This window comes from Heterocephalus glaber, unplaced genomic scaffold, assembly GCF_053883595.1.
Source record: "Heterocephalus glaber isolate CG9 unplaced genomic scaffold, H.glaber_assembly_v1.0 deba00001429, whole genome shotgun sequence".
In the NCBI taxonomy this organism is placed as follows: domain Eukaryota; kingdom Metazoa; phylum Chordata; class Mammalia; order Rodentia; family Bathyergidae; genus Heterocephalus; species Heterocephalus glaber.
The window spans coordinates 26,437,113-26,456,585 of record NW_028258294.1 but is presented as its reverse complement, the minus strand read 5'-3'; the positions used below and the strand labels follow the sequence as shown (position 1 = coordinate 26,456,585).

The following is a 19,473-nucleotide window of genomic DNA, read 5'->3' as shown; positions in this document are numbered from 1 at the left end:
ACAAAGAAAAAAGAAGAGAAAAATTAAAAATTTGAAAAGAGTAGAAAAAATAAAAATTATGAATTTAAAATAAGAGAAAAAATTTTTTTCTTTTTTTGTAAATAACAAAAACTAAAAATGAAGGGCCCCCGTCAGGGTATGTCTCTTTTGTCACAGTAGACAATGTGGGCAGCCATGTACAGATACAAGTTAATGAGTCTCAGCAAGCCAGTATCAGACCTGTGAGATTCAGGCAAATTTCTGGCTGCTAGTCCCAAGTTGAGCTCCCTGTCCTCCTGCAGGGTTGAACTCTGCAAAGTTCTACTGCAGGTTCCACTTGCCCTTCCCCTGAAGATAGTGCAGGTTCCGATGGGAGGTGATGATCCATCCAACTTACCAAGTATCATGGTCTGGTGTGCCTTTATTGCAGTGATTCTCTTCACTTTCCCACTGAGCTTCAGTTTTCATTGAGAAGCCTGAGAAAGGCCCTCTTTCTGTTGCTCACTTCTGCTCTATCTTGTGGCACTCAGAACAAGGGCCTTTATGATCCCCTGTGCCTCTGTAGTGTGGAACCAGGTAGCAGAAGAGCCAGTAGGCCAGAGGCAGATTGGCGCGGGGGGGGGGGGGGAGACCGGGCCAGGCTAAGTGAAGTGTGGGGATGGAGCAGGGGCTCCAAGCCAAGCCAGGGTCTTCACCCTGCCATGAGCAGAGCCCAGAACAGAGCAGGGGCTTCACACTGCCTGGATCCTCAGCTTACACAGGTTTGTCTCGCTATGCATAGCGCGGAGTGGAGCGGGGGTCTCCAAGCCGTGCCAGGGTCCTCTGGGAAAGTCTTCAACTGTAGTTTTAAAAAACTTACCTTTTTATTTCCTATATTATAAAAGGTTGTATAATCAGATACCATGCTCCACAAGTCAAAATCTCCATTTATTATAGCTGCCAAGTGAACCAAATAGTTGGGGGGATAGTTCATGGCTTCTTATACCCTAAAATTGGTAGAGACCCTGCTAAATTCATGTTGAGTTTTCTTTAAAATTAGACTGATTAAAAAAAACCCTCTTAGTTCTTATTGTTATTCCTTTTCTTTTTAATTTCAACTCTACATTGTCTTTTTTGAGGTGACTCTTAAGTACAGAACTCTTACTCTTAAACAGAACTTTAAGATAGGATTGCTTTTGTGGAGATACTTAATAGTATCTCATCTGTAGTCTTATTTCTTCCTGATAGGTACATGTTGTTATAGTTAGTCTCATATAAATTATAAAAGAAATTTAAAGATTTTATTGTCCTGACCAACTACCTTAATTTAGAGATGAGGAAACTGAAGCAACCACATAACTTGTCATATAATGCTACTCAGCACATGGGTTGGGCTGGCTCTTCTCTCCCTCACCCCATGAAGTCCTCAACTACTGAGTTCAATAACCATGGGTAGAAAAGAGAACTGAGTCTATGTTAAGAGCTTTCCCATTTGAAAGACTACGTGTAATTTTTAATAAAAGTACATGTTCTGAAAACCACACTTTTTGTAAATCACTTTCATTTAATAGCACTATATGTTGAACGCTACTCTAAATAGCTTCAAATCTGTAAAGTGAGGAATATATTCAAAATATTATAAAATATATTCAAAATATATTCATCACCCTTATATTCAAAGCTAATGATTTCTCTGTTTTCCCTCCTCACCAGATCTAGTACCCACCCCTTTAGAATCCTTAACATCAACTCGTAAGAGGTGTTAGGCTCATAAAAGGAAACCAGAGTTACTGCTTTTAGTTCTTTATTCCTTGTTCTTTCATTCTGCAGACCCCAGGGCATTTGAGTTCTCCCTTTACTATTTTCCTGGAATTGTTTCTCTGAAGGCCTTAATGACCAAGTGATGATTTTTTTTCTCAGACATCTTCTTAGACCTCATCTTCTTATACCCTCTACCAGTGTCGAAACTCCAGACCACAACTGCCTTTTGTCCCTTTTCTTTTGCTATGTCATTCCCCACTCCTCCTCTTGTTTATAGGTTCTCTTTCTTTCTTTCACTGATCTTTTCTCAGTGGTGTGTCTCTGCCTTTTTCCCTGTTTTGGGCTCCTTCCCTAAGTTCTGGTCATTCCTTTATTGTTATTCATCCATCTCACTGTGATAATCAAATCTATATATTTAATTCTAAGGTCTCTCCTGAGTACTAGATGCATGCCTAATTCCCTTGTACCATCTAGCCTAAGATAATTTCAAATTCAGTTTATTAGAGATGGATCATTTTTTCTTCCCCAGCCACAGTATGCTTTTTCCTCCTTTTTTCTTTCTCTTTACAATTTATTTGGGAAGTACAAAAGACCTAGATTATCCAAAGACATCCCAAGAAAAAAAAGTAAAGTCAGTGAAGTTATACTACCTATTTTCATGATTTACTAGAAAGAGAAACAGTAAAAGAATGTGGTTCTAGCATAAGAATGAACAAGTAGCTAAGTGCAACAGAATAGATATCCTAGGAAAAGATGTATGTCTTACAGTCATTTGATTTTTAATAGAGGTGCTAAAGCATCTTTACTCTGACATTTCTACGAAGTGCCAGATACTTGCCTAGGACTGAGGCACCATTGTGCAAATGGTGCTGAAGTAATGATGTATGCAGATAGAAAAATAAAATTAACTATAGTCTCTACTTCATACCATACCCAGAATTAGAGATGGATCATGGACTTAAATGTAAAAACTGAAAATCAAACCTATTTTAATGGGCTACATAGTAGAATATCTTAATGACTAAGATTACTTAGATATGCACCATACTAAAAAAAATTGATAAATTAGACTTCATCAAAATTGTAAGCTAGAGAGGTAGGGGCTTCCGGGCCACTGTCCATCCTGCCGCTCCTGGCCCAGAGGAAGGGACTTCTGAGCTGCTGTGCCACCATTCCCAGCTCAGGACAGGTGAGCCACGCTAGCGCCAATGGCACACCCCACCCCCACCCAGGTCGAAATGAGAAGACACGTAATTGAGTCTCAAAACCAAACTTCCAGATCACATACAGCAACCCCAAAGGGAAACGAGATGGAACACTCTGATACTCAACCAGCTGGACTACCTGAACTGGCAACAAAAGAGGATCTGGAAAAAATGAAGTCAGAAATAATTTCTCAGAAAACAGCAGAGATTGTGCTCGTAGTGAAAGATATGATTGATAAATCTAGAGAGGAACTGAGGAACATGATGGAATCCCAACATAGGAAACAAATGAAATCCATAAAACTGATGCAAATACATTTCCAGGAGATCAAAAACTCCATTGAAAGTCTACACAGCAGAATGAGACAATGAGGACAGAATTTCAGATATAGAAGATAAGATTGCAGTTAGTGACCAGGAAAAGAAAAGTTGCTTCAAAATTGTAAGGGACCACGAGAAATCAATCCAGCAGCTGCTAGACAATGCAAAGAACAATAATAACATAAGACTGATTGAAGTCAACGATGAAACAGGAGAAAGTGCAGATGACATAAAAAAACTGTTCACAAAGGTAATGGCAGAAAACTTCCCAAGCAGGGGAAAATAACTTGACATACAGATAAGTGAGGCATATAGGACTCCAAATAGCCTTGATCAAAAAAAATCTACACATTAGGCATATAATTGTTAGGATTCCAGAAACTCAACAGAACAAAGTTCTATAAGCAGTGAGAGAAAAGAAACAAATCACATACAAAGGAAAGCCCATCAGAATCACAGCAGACTTCTCAAAACCCTCAAGGCAAGAAGAGTTTGGAGTGACATATTCCAACCCCTAAAGGAAAACAGCCTCCAACCCAGATTGATGTATCCTGCAAAACTATCTTTCAAAATGGATGGAGAAATAAGATACTTTCATGACAAAGAGCACCTTAGGAACTTCATGAATACCAAACGAGCACTCCAAAATATTTTAGACAATATCCTAGGAACAGACAGTGATGATCACAACCCCAGGAAGCAAAGCAGAATTAACCCATCTGGCACAGCAAGAAATTAAATGTAAAAGGGGAGAATCCAACAAAAAGAAAAAGTCATGTCAATGATAAGTCAATATGTATCAGTTATATCCATCAATGTTAATGGTCTCAACTCACCAATCAAAAGAAATAGACTGGTAGAATGGGTCAAGAAGCAAAATCCAACAATATGCTGCATACAAGAAACACACTTAATTCAAAGTGAACCTCATAGACTGAAAGTTAAGGGTGGAAAACAATACTCCATGCGACAGGAACCTGAAAAAAAAAGGAGTAGCTATTCTCTTTGCAGATGAAGTGGATTTCAAACCAACACTGATTAAGAGAGACAAAGGACACTGCATCCTTGTAAAGGGAAGAATCCAAGAGGAACAGATGACAATCATAAATATCTATGCACCAAACACTAGTGCACCCAACTATATAAAACAAATACTAACAGAGATGAAAAGTCATATATACACTAAAACAATTGTAGTGGGTGACCTCAATACCCCATTGTCACAAATAGATAGATCAACTAGACAAAAAATAAGTAATGAAATACTAGAACTCAATCGAACTCTTGAACAAATGAACTTCACAGATGTTTACAGAGTGTTCCACCCCACAAAATCAGAATACACATTCTTCTCAGCTGCACACGAGTCATTCTCCAAAATAGACCACATACTTGGTCATAGACCATGTTTAAGTAAGTGCAAAAGAATTGAAGGTATCCCCTATATATTATCAGACCATAGTGCAATGAAATTGGAGATCCATAGCAAAAGAAACCGCAAAAATTTCATAAACACGTGGAAATTGAACAACACACTTCTGAATAACCAGTAGGTCACAGAGGAAATTGAAGAAATCAGACAGTTCCTTCAATTAAGTGACAATAACAATATAACATGGAAATCTATGGGAAACAATGAAAGCAGTCTTATGAGGGAAATTCATAGCAGTGAATACACATATTAGGAAAACAGAATGAGCCCAATTAAACAACCTGATGCTGAACCTCAAGCTTCTGGAAAAAGAAGAGCAGGACAAACCCAAAGCTCATACAAAGGAGGAAATTATAAAGATTTCAGCAGAAATCAATGCTATGAAGCCTAAGAGAACGATACAAAAAATCAATGAAGCCAAGAGTTGGTTCTTTGAAAGAATAAACAAAATTGACAAACCCTTAGCCAACCTTATCAAAAAAAGGAAAGAAAAGGCCCAAATCCATGCAATTAGGAATGAAAAGGGTGAAATTACAACAGACCCAGCAGAAATCCAGAGGATCATCAATACCTATTTCAAAGAACTATATGCCAGTAAGGTGGAAAACACAGAAGAAATGGACAGATTCCTAGATATATATGAATTACCAAAGTTGAACAAAGAAGAACTAAAAATTCTAAACAACCAAATATCAACTAATGAAATTGAAAACATAATTAAAAACTTACCAACTAAGAAAAGCCCAGGTCCTGATGGCTTCACTGCTGAACTCTACAAGAGGAACTACTGCCACTACTGTTTAAACTCTTCAATGAAATTGAAAGGGAAGCAATCCTCCCAAATTCATTCCTGGAAGCAAGCATCACCTTCATCCCCAAAGCAGAGAAAGACCCAACCAAAAAAGAAAACTATAGGCCAGTATCACTAATGAACATAGATGCAAGAATCCTTAATAAGTTACTGGCAAATAGAATGCAGATGATTATCAAGAAGATCATACACCCTGACCAAGTGGGATTCAGCCCAGGGATGCATGGATGGTTCAACATACACAGATCAATCAATGTAATATACCAATAGCGCCAAGGACAAAAACCATATAATTATCTCAATAGATGCAGAAAAAGCATTTGATAAAATTCAACATTCAGGATTAAAAACTCTACAAAAAATTGGAATAAACAGTCTCTACCTCAATCTGATAAAAGCCATCTATTAAAAACCAACAGCCAATATCATACTAAATGGTCAAAAACTGAAATACTTCTCACTAAAATCATGAACAAGACAAGGATATCCACTATCACCACTCTTGTTCAATATAGTTTTGGAAACATTAGCCACAGCAATTAGACAAGAGAAAGAAATAAAAGGAATAAAGATAGGAAATGAAGACATCTAATTGTCATCATTTGCAGATGACATGATACTCTATATAGAAGACCCCATGAATGCCACCAAAAGTCTTCTAGACTTAATAACCAAATTCAGTAGAGTAGCTGGATACAAGGTCAACACACAAAAATCAATAGCTTTCCTCTACACAAACAACAGACTCACTGAGAGAGAAATAGGGCGAACAATTCCTTTCATAACAGCATCCAAAAAACTAAAATACCTAGGAATCAACCTAACAAAAGAAATCAAAGACCTTTTCCCTGAAAACTATAGCACTCTGAAAAGAGAGATTGAAGATGATATGAAAAAATGGACAGACATCCCTGCTCCTAGGTAGGAAGGATCAACATAGTGAAAATGGCCTTACTTCCAAAACTGCTATATAGATTCAGTGTAATCCCAATTGAAATCCCAGCAGCATACTTCACGAACCTTGAGAAAACAATCCAAAAATTCATTTGCAACAAGAGACCTAGAATAGCAAAAGCAATTCTAAGTAACAGAGACATGGCAGGGTGTATTACAATCCCCAACTTGAAACTATACTACAAAGCTACTGTGATAAAAACAGCATGGTACTGGCAAAGAAACAGACTGAGGGCCGGGAATTTAGCTCAGTGGTTCCAGTGCCTGCCTCGCAAGTGCAAGGTCCCGAGTTTGATCCCTGGTACCAGAAAAAAGAAAAAAAAAAGAAACAGACTGGAATACCAGTGGAACAGATTAGAAGATGCTGAAACAACTCCAGACACACTCAGCCACCTCATCTTCAACAAAGGAGCCAAACACCCTCACTGGAGGAAAGATAGCCTCTTTAATAAATGGTGCTGGAAAAATTGGGTTTCATCTTGACAAAGATTAAAACTAGACCTATATCTCTCACCATACACTAAACTAAAATCTAAATGGATTAAAGATCTAAATATTAAAATAGAAACACTGAACCTGCTGGAACAGAGGTTAGGTAGAACTCTTGAAGACATCGGTGTAGGAAAAGATTTTATGAACAAAACCTCAGTTGCCTGTGAACTAGCACTAACAATAAACTAGTGGGATTTCTTATTAAAAAGCTTCTGCACAGCAAGAGAAACAACCAGCAGTGTGAAGTGACAACCCACAATGTGGGAAAAAATTTTCACCTGCTTTTCCTCAGACAAAGGTCTACTATCTAGAGTATAGAAAGAACTTTAAAAAAAATCAGACCTCCCACATTTAAAGACCCAATCCGAAAATGGGCATGTGAAATGAACAGACATTTCTCACACAAAGAAGTAGAAATAGCAAATAAACATGTGAAAAAATGTTCAACATCACTGGTCATTTGAGAGATGCAAATGAAAACAATGCTGAGATTCCACCTCACTCCAGAAAGAATGGCTGCTATCATGAAATCAACCAGTAACAAATGCTGGCGGGGCTGTGGGGAAAGAGGAACCCTGCTCCACTGCTGGTGGGAGTGTAGACTGGTGCAACCACTTGGAAACCAGTATGGAGATACCTCAAAGAACTAGGACTGGAAGTCCCATTTGACCCAGCTATTCCCCTACTGAGTATCTTCCCCAAAGAATTCAAAGAATCATACCACAGTGATACATGTGTGCACATGTTCATAGCAGCACAATTTGTAATAGTTAAAACTTGGAAACAGCCCAAATACCCATCAACTAGAGGCTGGATAAAGAAAATGTGTTTTTTTAATAAAATGGAATACGACTCATCTATAAAAAATGAGAAATTAGAGACATTTAGAGGTAAATGGATGTATATTGAGGCCATACTTTTAAGTGAAATAAATAGGACACACGTGTAAATATCGAATAGTTTCTCTAGTTCGAGAAACTGAAAGTATAAATAAGGACTAAAAGGTATAATAGATACTGTGAAAATAGGAAGAAAAGGGGAAGGGGAAGTGGGAGTGGTAGGGGAAAGGAAAGAAGGGAATGGAATTAATATGAGAAAATGGAAAAATAGGAACAAAATCTTTTTAAATAGGGAGGAATGGAGGGGTTGAAGGGAGGGCTGGGCAAGGGTGAAAAATAACCAAGAGAGACTATGTAAAGGTGCAGATTTCCAGTGGTGAATGTCATTATATTGTATACCTAAAATGTACCAATGATTAAAATTAATAATTGATAATGCAAAACAGGAAGAAAAGGTCCAAAGGGGTAGAGAAAGTGGAGGAGGGCTAGGGGAAAGGAATGAAGGGATAGGAAAAATTATGAGAAATGAAAAGCAGGAAGCAAAGTCTTTATAAATAGGGAAGGGTGGAGGGGGTGAAGGGAGGGCAGGGAATGGGAAAAAAAAAAAAAACAAGAGTTCATTGCTCCATATCCCCACCAACACATGGTCATGTCAGGCTTAAATTTTTTGTCCAACTCTTTGTGATTTTGATTCCCATTTCTCTTATCAGTAAATTTGAGCATCTTTCATATATTTTTTGGCATTTGAGTTACCTCTTCTGGGAAAAAGAAAATGGAAGGAAAAAGTAGAATTTACTCTGGTGTAAATAATGTTCTTGTCCAATTTCCAATTGGGTTACTATTCTCTTCCTGAGTGATTTTTAGATGTTCTTTATGCATTCTTCATTGTAATTCTTAAATTGTATGTTTGTAAAATTTCTTCTTCCAATCAGTGATTTGTATTTTTACTTTCTTAATGCTGTCCTTTCATAAAGAGAAGCTTCACACTCCAAGATAGATGAATTTATCAGCCTTTTATGTTATGGTTGTGCCGTATGGGTTCAATTTAAGAAATATTCCCCTATCAGAGATTACAAACAAATTATCCTAAATGTTTTTAAATTTTCCTTTTCACACCTGAGTCTCTAATCGTTGTCTTTGTGAGTAGATTTCTTTACCTCATGCACTGATTAGCTTTCTCATCACTGAGAAAAAGGAGAGATTTATTTTGTCTCACAGCTTCGGTGGGTTTGATCCATGAGAGAAGAGAGAAAAGAAAGGAGCCAGGAATGAGAATATATATACCCTTTCAGATCACACCTCCAGTAAACCACCTCTTCTAAACAGGCTTCACTTTGTATCAGCACATTCAGCTGTGAACTCATCAATGATTAATCTACTGATAAGTATAGTGCTCCGTGACCCAATCACCTTTCAGAATCCCTTTCAGTCTGAACAAATGAGACTTTTGGGGTACATATTAGATCTAAACCATAACACCTCAGAACCTCCCTCAGTTGTTTTTTTTCGTACTGGGGATCGTACTTGGAACCTTGCACTTGCCAGGCAGGCAGCAGAACCACTGAGCTAAATCCCCGGCCCCCTCGGTTGTTAATATGCACTGTGGGCCTCCCTGACAGCAGACAGAAGGCAGCATTTTCCTGTTGTATTTGGCCTTGGGTTTCTCCCTCAGAGGCATCTGTAGAGATACCTTGGAAACAACTATTCTGAATAGTAGCAATGGAATCCCACTTTATCCTATACCTAAAAAAGTTGCTGGGACACTTCCTTGTGCTTTTTTAAATTAATGTGGGAAGAAATTTTTAGCAGCTGTACTTCAGACAAAGGACTACTATCGAGAATATATAAAGAACTGAAAAAAATCAGACCCCCCAAATTCAAAGACCCAATTCAAAAATGGGCATCTGAAATGAACAGACATTTCTCAGACAAAGAAGTAAAAACAGCAAATAAATATATGAAAAAATGTTCAATGTCACTGGTCATTCGAGAGATGCAGATGAAAACAACACTGAGATTCCACCTCACCCCACAAAGAATGGCTGCTATCAAGAAATCAATAACAAATGCTGGCGGGGGTGTGGAGAGAAAGGAACCCTTCTCCATTGTTGGTGGGAGTGCAGACTGGTGCAACCACTGTGGAAATCAGTTTGGAGATACCTCAAAGAACTAGGACTAGAGGTCCCATTTGACCCAGGTATTCCCCTACTGGGAATCTTCCCCAAAGAATTAAAAGAATCATACCACAGCAATATATGTGCACCTATGTTTATAGCGGCACAGTTTGTAATAGCTAAAGCTTGGAAACAGCCCAAGTGCCCATCAACTGGAAAATGGATAAAGAACATGTGGTTTTTTTATAAAATGGAGTAGTACTCAGCCATAAAGAATGAGAAACTAGAGACATTTATAGCTAAATGGATGCATATTGAGGCCATCCTCTTAAGTGAAATAAATAGGACACACATGTGTAAATACTGAATAGTTTCTCTAGTGTGAGAAACTGAAAGTGTAAATAAGGATGAAAATGATTAAAATGAATAATTGATAATTTGAAATAGGAAAAGGTCCAAGGGTTTGGGGGAGGCGAGAGGGGAAGGGGAAAGGGAAGAAGGGAAAGGAAAAATATGAGAAAGAAAAAAAAAATGGAATCAAAGTCTGTGTAAATAGGGAAGGGTGGAGGAAGTGAAGGGTGCACAGGTAATGGGAGAAAAAATAAGAGCTAAGATACATCGTGTTCAGGTACAAACACCCAATGGTAAATGTAAATGTATTTTATACCTAAAATGTACCAATAAATATATAAATAAATAAATAAAAATAAAGACAATTATTACCTTAATACCTAAAGTAAAATGTGGAAAAATAAGCAAAATCATTATGTACACAGAATACTAGCTGGTACAAAATATAATGTGTAAAAATTTTAAAATATAAAATAAAATATAAAAATTTAAAAATATAAAAAATATAAGCTTTTTATCAAAAATACAGTGAGTAAGGTATATAAACAAGCAACAGACTAAGAGAAAATATTTTTCCAGAACACATACCTGAAAGGGATATCATATCTAGAATACATAAAAATATTCCACAATTAAGTAATGAAAAGACATATAACCTTTTTTTTAAAAATGAACAAAAGACTTGAAGACAGTTTATTCACAAATTAAGATACACAAATAGCCAGTAAAAACATGAAACTAGTCATCATAGGAATGTAAATTAAAATCTTAGTGAAATACTGCTATATATCAATTCAATTGGCTAAAATTCAGAAGACTGACAACATCATGTGGTGGTAAGGTTTGTAGAGTGGGACTTACCTGTAGTTTTGCCGAGAATATAAAACTCATGTAACTACACTGGAAAACAAACTGGAAGTTTTTTCTAAACTTAAACATAACAACTACTCTGTAACCGAACTACTATGCTCTGAGTTACTTACCTGAGAAACATAAAAGCATAGCTCACAAAAAGACTGGTACAATGGACCCTTAACTTACAAACTCAGTTAGTTTGCAAGGGCTGCTTGTAACTCAAATTGGTCAATTGAAGGTTCAGGCTCCTCTACACAGCCTTCCAAAGTCTCTCTCCTGTATCCAGGGAAATCTCAGTGTCCTTAGAGAGATATTGGCCCAGGATTTCTCAACCCCACACAAGAAAGGATGTTGTAATGTTTCTTCCAGAACTCTTTAAGGGTTAAATCTTTATCTGAGACCATCTGAAAGCACCAGTGGCCAGCATTCAGGTTGTAACTTAGGACTTTGGTTGTAAGTTAAATCTAAAATCCCGGTCGTAACCCAAGTTGTTCATATGTCAGGCCAGTCATAATTCAAGGGTCCACTGTATAACCTTTAGAAACAGATTTATTCGTAATAAGTAAAACAAAACAAAACAAAAAAGAAACAACCAGTTGTTAATAGTAGAAAGATAAATCCTGGTGTATCTGTACATTGAATAATATTTAATAAAATCTTCTAATGGATTACTTATAAATGTAACCTGAATGAATCCCAAAAAGATGGTGATTAAAAGTATCATGGATGAAAGTGTATATACTCTGGTGTCATGTGTATAAAATTCTAACAGGCAAAACTAACCTTTAGGTTTCTTAGAAAGGAAAAAATCAGAATAGTGGTTCTAGAGTGATGGAGTGGAAATTGATTGGTGTAAGGCATTTGAGTGATTTGGTACTGGCCAAGAAAAAGATTGTGGGACTAGTTGTATAAGAGAGGAAATCCCATCAGGCATGGTGATGTTATCCCAGTACTCTGGCAGTGGAGGCAGGAAGATCACAAGCTTGAGCCCAGCCTGAGCAACACAGTAATTTAGCAAGACCCTGTTTCAAAATAGAAAAGAAATTTTTTTTCTTTTATAGGCTGGAATGTAGTACCTAATTGTGGAGTTTCCTAGGATGAACCCCCAGTACTGGATTAAAAAAAAAAATCTTCACAGCATAAGATTGTTTCGAGATTTATGGCAAGGAGCCACCATGTAGAAAATGAGGAAGGCAAAGAACCCCAGGGGTAGTGGAAGATTAGTAAGGGCCAGATAGTTCCAAAGGGCACAGTAGCACTTGGGCTGTCATAACCACATACAGTACTTTGTTTTCCTTGGCCTGCAGGTGCTGAATACACAAAGCAGACAGGCTAATATTGGCTAAAATTTGCTTCTTTGAACTATTTTTTACATAATTAGGCATATAAAAATTTGAATTTGGCATTGGCAAGCTTTTGTTCTGTTGGGTCACATCCTGCAGTAAAGAAATAAACAGCCTAGGGGTAAACAACCTAGAGACCATCTTGAGCTGATTTATATTACAACCAAAAAAGGAGCAAGAAGGAATTCTTTGGAGTAATGATAATTTTGTATATCTTGGTAGAAGTGTAGATTACACAATTGAATACATTTGTCAATGTTTAATGAGTATCATATTTAAGATTCATGTGTTTCACTGTGTTTTATAACAAGAGAAAAAATCTAAATAAAACTTGTGTTCTAGTTATTGACATATATGCTGAAGTATTCACTGTTTAAGTACTCAGTACTGAAATACCAAAAATAAAATAATGACTAAGTAGGATAGATGGTTGGCTTAGATATATGGAACAAGTATAGTAAAATTTCAGTGATAGAGACTAGGATGGGTAACATATACTTATGTTTAGTATAAAACTGTCAACTTTATGTTTCAAAAATTTTATAATGAAGTTTAAAGACTACTGTGTGAAGAATAGGCTGGGAAGTCAGTAAGGATACTGAAATATTTCATTCCATTTAAAAAATTACAATTTCTTTACCAACTGTAAGTTATGCTTTCATTTTTTAAAAAGTTGGTGCTACAGTTGATCATTTGACTGATCTATGGCATTTGTCACAGGGAAAGTCCCTCTGCTGGTGTTGACACCTGTGCGTTTCTGTCATCATTTGTGTGCTCCAGTAGGACTCTGCTGATTGATGGCCGGGTAGAACTCAAAAGAGGCCTGCAGAGGCAGGAGCGGCATCTTTTCCTATTCAATGACCTGCTTCTTGTAGTCAAAATCAAGTAAGTATACTGTCTTCTAATTATCACTTAAAAATTGCATTTCTGCTGACAGTGATACCCTTTCTACTCAATGCTTTTATAGTAAAAATGTCTGGCCTCTATTACTAAAGTGAGTTTTATGTTTGCTTTGTTTATGCAAAAACTTTCGTTAGTTTATTCACTCAGTAAATATTTAGGTCTTGTTTGTGCCATACCCTGAAAAAATGTAGGAGATACAGTGAAGAATGTGATGGTTATGGTCCCTGCTGTTTCAGAGCCTACAGTCTAATGTGGGAGCTTACATTTTTATATATGTGTGGTGAAATTACAGTCTGTACTTAGTACTATGAAGAAAATAGGATGCTAGATGAAGCAAAAGATAGAGTATGTAAGCCAGGTGCAATGGTACATGCTTGTAATCACAGCTCCTGGGGTGGCTGAGGCACGAGGATCTCAAGTTTGAGCCCAGCCTAGGCAGCTTTGTGAGACCCTGTCTCAAAATATAAAGGGCTGGTGATATAGCTCAGTGGTAGATTTTACTCAGCATATGTGAGGCCAGAGTTCAATTCCCAGTACCATGTATAAAAAACAGCATTTGTTAAGTCGTTAAAGTCAGAAGCAAAAAAATGAAGGTTGAAAAGCACTAACCATTGGGACACTGGGAAGATGAGGCGTATGACAGTTACTCTAAAACATAACAGATTAAAGCTATAAACTGTTGTGCACTTTCTCTGAGTCCTGTAATTGGGAGTGCTTATCTAGGTTGTTCTGGCTTAATGGCTCTCAAGAGGTTTGACTGGAGAATCCACTTCTAAACTCACTCATGAGGGTGCCAGCAGCCTCAGTTCCTCACTTGGCTATTGGTTAAAGGCTTTAATTCCTCTCTACATGAGCCTCTCCACCCTGCTGCTCATAATACTGTAGCTTGCTTCCTTTGGAATGAGAGATCTTTTCAAAGTGATATATTATCATTTCTGATGCATAATGTTGGCCACACAGGCAAGCCTTGATACAGTGCAGAAAGGTACTATATTGGAGGCTCAAAACCACAAAGGTTATGATACGAAGAGGTTGCTTTGAATTTTATTCCACAAGGTTTTAGTTGGGAATTGCTATAAGGTGATTCATATTTTTTAAATATCATTTGTTCATGTTATATAATGGGTTGGAGGGTGCAAGAGTAGAAGCAAGGAGACTGAGCAAGAGGCTACTGTAGCAATCCCAAAACATATGAGGGCTTTATCTGGGGAAATGACAGTTAAAGACACAGATATACTACACTTGGAATATACTTTATAGGTGCCCAATAAGAGTCACTTTCCACTCAATGCTAAATGCCAATGCAGTTGACACCCAGTTTAAAAGGTGGTAGCTGGGACTTGCTCCATCCCCTATTCTTTTTATTTATGAAAATTCATGAAAGATAAGAGTATTTTAACAAATCCATTCTCAACTGAGATGGAGATACCTGTGATATTACTATCTCCGCCCTAAAACATAAATATAACTTAGAATGGGGGAAAATGTCTCTGTAATAGTGTATTATCTCTGTAATATTGTATTTCAGTAGTTCATTAAAATTCCTTCCACTGTAAAGAAAGACCAGTGAATAGGAAAGCAAACTATATCTGTCATCTTAATTTTTCAGTAACAGACTAAATTTGGAAATGAGAAATTGATTTTTAGAGGTTTTTTTCAGCCAATTCACATTAGATTTGTACTTAATTTTTATTGGTGTAACACCATTGGAGATACTAGTAACATGATTAGAGCCACTGGATTCACGTTTTTAACTTTGTATAGTCTAATAGTATTAGAAATTGGGAGTAAAACTTGAAGTAATACATTGTGACCCAGAACTGTCCATTTTAATGTAAAGCTTTATTGGAACGCTTGCTTTTATATACTTTCAAGCTAATCCATCTAGCTTTATGCACATGTATGTTCATCAGATTTTTCTCACACTCCGTAATAAGAAAACACTCCTATCAGAAAGCCTGTATCTCTGGAGAGAGAAAAGAAATGTACATATATGCTAAAGATAGAAAAGCTGAAAGAGACTGCAAGCAAAGATAAACTTGCATCCAGGTGCTTTATAGGAATGACAATTTTCAGGACTTTTAATGGAATTAATGATTAAAATGTACATATATGCTAAAGATAGAAAAGCTGAAAGAGACTGCAAGCAAAGATAAACTTGCATCCAGGTGCTTTATAGGAATGACAATTTTCAGGACTTTTAATGGAATTAATGATTAAGAGCATAAATAAGCTCAGGAATCAACCCTACCCTTGTCAGACTCTAGCTCTAGTACTCCAGCTGTTTGACTTTTGGTGAGTTGATCTCTCTGTGACTCCATTTTCTAGTGTATAAAATGTCTGGAGATTAAGCCAGATAATATATGTAAAATATTTACAACAATGACCCGCACATGTTAAGTTCTCAAATATTAGCCATTATTTTTAGTATATAAGAAGGAAATATTGTTATACTTTCAGACAGTTGCTCTTGCATCAGAGGTAGATAAGCTTGACATTTTATTAAGGTAGGGAAAGGACTATAGAAAGTGATCTTTTGTCTAGCCCAGCAGATATGGAAATTCTCACATGATGTCTGAAGTATCTAATGTATAGAAAAACCTCTGTTAGAAAACACAAGGTGCATGAAAACAAATATGGAAAGATGCCTCTCATTCCAAAATACTTCTACTGTATCTTTAGTTTTATGTTACCTAAATAATTGCCATCAAGAAATAAGATTTAGTTTGTAATCAAGTCTGTTTCATAAAAACTGTATAAAGAGATATAAGGTTAAAATGTTGAAAGAAAATACAGAAAGAAGCCATTATGCCACAGAGAATTTTTTCTGTTAAAGTCAGTGTGCCCCATGGGAAACAGAGATGAAGCCTGAATCTAGATTAGCCATTAGGTACAGTTCTTACAAAATCCCTTATCATTGTATAAATTCCACTGAAGTGTTTTAGTTTTAAATACTCCATGCAGTTAGAGGAGTTTTAGAGCCATTTTCATATGAGGTATCTTTGCTTTCATTCCACCTTTTAGTGTTTACACAAATGGTTCTGAATGATAGGAAGTCTCAAATTTCCCTGGGCATACTCTGTCATCTTTTTTTAAGTCAGATCCATCTTGAACATTAATTAGGTCAAAATATATAGTAGTTTCCATTATTAGGGGCCTAAGGGAAATGAAGTAGAAATTGTCAAAAAAACAGTTTTACTGCTAAGTTTAAAGTAGGTCACCTAAGACCCCAGAGATTAATGTTAATTATGTCAACTTTACTCTTTACTTTTTTTTTTCTATTGTAGTTCGGATTCTGTTTTTAGGCTACAGGTTTGCAGTTTCTGCCAGAATACAAGGAAAAATAGTTGAATAAAATCATAAGGAAATTTAAAATAACCCATGCTTCAAAAAACTAGAAAGTCTTCCAATCACTCAGTTGAAAATGTATTATAAATTTTTCTAATTAATTCCAAGGTTTTTTAGTACCTCTCTTTAGATAATTTTGTAAACATTTTAATAAAATGTTTTTATGTTCATCCACTCTTTGAAAGTCAGCATGTTATAAATAATAAATTCTATAAAGCAGCAAATTTAAATTATGTTTCTGATCCAAATGCAGTATTCAACATATAGAAAAATGAAGTAACTAGTTCATGGACATCTACTGCCATAATAGGCATGAGGATTAAATGTTTCACCAAATGTTTCAGAAGTCTTGGAGCTAGGTTACATGGGCCTAGTCTAGCACCATTTACAGATTATTGTAAAGGCACTGAAGATAGGAGTAAGACATTCTTTGCCCATGACTAGTGGAAACTGTCCTCTCACAACAAGCCCCTTTAAAGCTCCATTAAAATTTAAGATACTAAGTAATAAGAGGTCCTGTTTGATTTTTATATTTCTAGATACAACAATAACTTTAAGATAAAAAATAAAATAAAATTAACTGATATGTGGACAGCCAGCTGTGTGGATGAAGTGGGAGAGGTCAACACCAGTGCTATGAAATCATTTGTCTTGGGCTGGCCCACAGTGAACTTTGTGGCCACATTCAGGTAAGAATCACAGTTTGTCCTGTATTTGCTGGGGTTATGTACTCTAATAATGTCTAGATTTTCATCAAATTTTGTTTCCCTAATTTTTAAAATGAAAAGATTTTAGGGCTGGGGATTTAGCTTAGTGGCACGGCGCCTGTGTTGCAAGCACAAGGTCCTAAGTTCGATCCCCCGGTACTGCAAAACAAAACAAAACAAAAAAAAGATTTTATTCCAATTGTGCATTAAATCAATAACTCATCTCTTGACACACATACTCAACAAAAATCTTTTGACACATTCAGTAAAAAAAGTCTCTTATATTTCACCTAGAGACCTTTTGATTAAAATATGTGGACACTAATGGTAAACATTGTAAAGTCTTGGAATCATTTACCTTGGTTTGACTAGTAATTTTTTTAAAAGGGTCCTAGTGAGACAACTGGAAGGAAGGGAACTTCTGGGAATATGGAAGTGGAATAGAGTCAGATCTCTAGTAATCTCCCTCTTTCAAAATTCCCTTCTCTAGTGCTCACTTTGGCAGCACATATACTAAAATTCCCTTCTCTAACGTTTAAGTATTTGTTTGAGCTGTTGAGCTTTATCAGTTCTTTTTATACCAGACCTTTACTAAAGCAATTTTTATAAAATAGCTCAATTAATTTTAAATAACTAGTTCATACCCCTAGATTTTCTAAGGAAATAGTTTTTTGTTATGCAGATACAACTAATGTCATAAAATACTGAATTTCCTGAATTGTCTATCAGATTCTGATTTAGTATCTATAGAGATGCAGAATATTTGTCCTTTTATTCTGAACCTGCTTAGTTGGAACTTTTTGATTCGTGATAAGCACACCAAAACTCACTCCTGTGATTTTTGAGCAACAGTACCCCAATTCCAAGAATTTTTTCACACTTAAAGGAGTTATTCTTCATCACATGCACAGGACAATTTTCATTCTGCTTCTTTTCCCACTACCACTAAACTACTTGGTCATCATCCTTAAGCAAGATAACTAAAATTTTCTAAGATGTTCTAATAAACCATATGCATACCACCAAATTCTATTATGTTTTTTTGGCCTGCCACAAGATTTTAAGAGCTTATTTGGAGGAAGAAAATGTTTGTATCGTTCTCTGCATGTCTTCTTTTCCATAACAGATTTTTATAGAAACTATCATCTCCCGTTGTTTAATCTCCTTGGAGTTATAAATGAAAAAATCCACTTCAAGTGAAGGATAACTACATGATATTTTTCAATCAAAGAATTTCCATGAAACTTGTTTTTAACTGGAGAAAATGTGGAATCATTTTTACATACATTTTATTGTTCAAAATGTGTTTTTTTTAAACAATCAAGATTAGTATTGTGGTCATATGGATGTCATGTACCCCTTAATGTGATGAAAAGAGCAATTCACTTCTGGTCTTCATCTCAAAAAACTCATAACCGTAATGTAATCATGAGAAAAATATCTGGCAAATACAAATTCAAGAGAAGTATGAGGATACCTGACCAGTGCTCCTTAAAAACTGTCAAGATACAACATGAAAACAGGAAAGACTGAGAAATTGTCATAGACCAATCAATAGGGAGACAAATAGCAAAGTGAGATGTAGCATCCTGAATTGGCTCCTAGAACAGAAAAAGGACATTAATAGAAAAACTCATGTAATTAAGTAGTTTCATTGGTGTTGTGTTCCAGTATTTCTTAGTTTTGACAAATAGGCTGTGATAATATAAGGATGACATTAGAGGAAACTGAAACTGGGTGAGACACACACAGGAACTCCCTGTATTATCTAAGTAACTTTTCTGGAAATCTAATATTATCTCAAAATTAAGGGGGTTTTTTGTTTTGTTTTTTGTTTTTTTTTACGTAAAGCATTGTGGAGTTCTGCCTCTGGTTTGGCAGAACCAGTCTTTATAGTCTTAACAGACCACTCTATACAGAACAGCTGTAAAATCTGAACAAAATACAAACAACAGAACTCCTTTTGAGCTCTGAAAAGTGGACAAAAGTTGGGAGATTTTGCAGAGAAATTGAAATATGGAAGAAAGAGCCAACATATGGTGAATTTCCTGTTTTTAAAAGCTTTAAGCCTAAGGCAGG

At 36.2% G+C, this 19,473-nt stretch overlaps 1 protein-coding gene across 4 annotated transcripts in view; it reads left to right on the top strand.

Annotated features, from left to right (window-relative positions):
• Arhgap20 (Rho GTPase activating protein 20) overlaps positions 1-19,473 on the top strand; it is a 125,462-nt gene that overhangs the window by 57,889 nt on the left and 48,100 nt on the right. For 2 of the 4 annotated variants that reach the window (XM_004856525.4, XM_021237792.2), the window contains exons 3-4: positions 13,157-13,321; positions 17,227-17,376. In XM_004856525.4, coding sequence (XP_004856582.1) covers positions 13,157-13,321; positions 17,227-17,376 — 315 coding nt within the window. Of the gene's footprint in view, positions 1-13,156; positions 13,322-17,226; positions 17,377-19,473 lie in introns of those variants that run through there. The other 2 variants (XM_004856526.4, XM_087212362.1) reach the window with 2 other exon arrangements.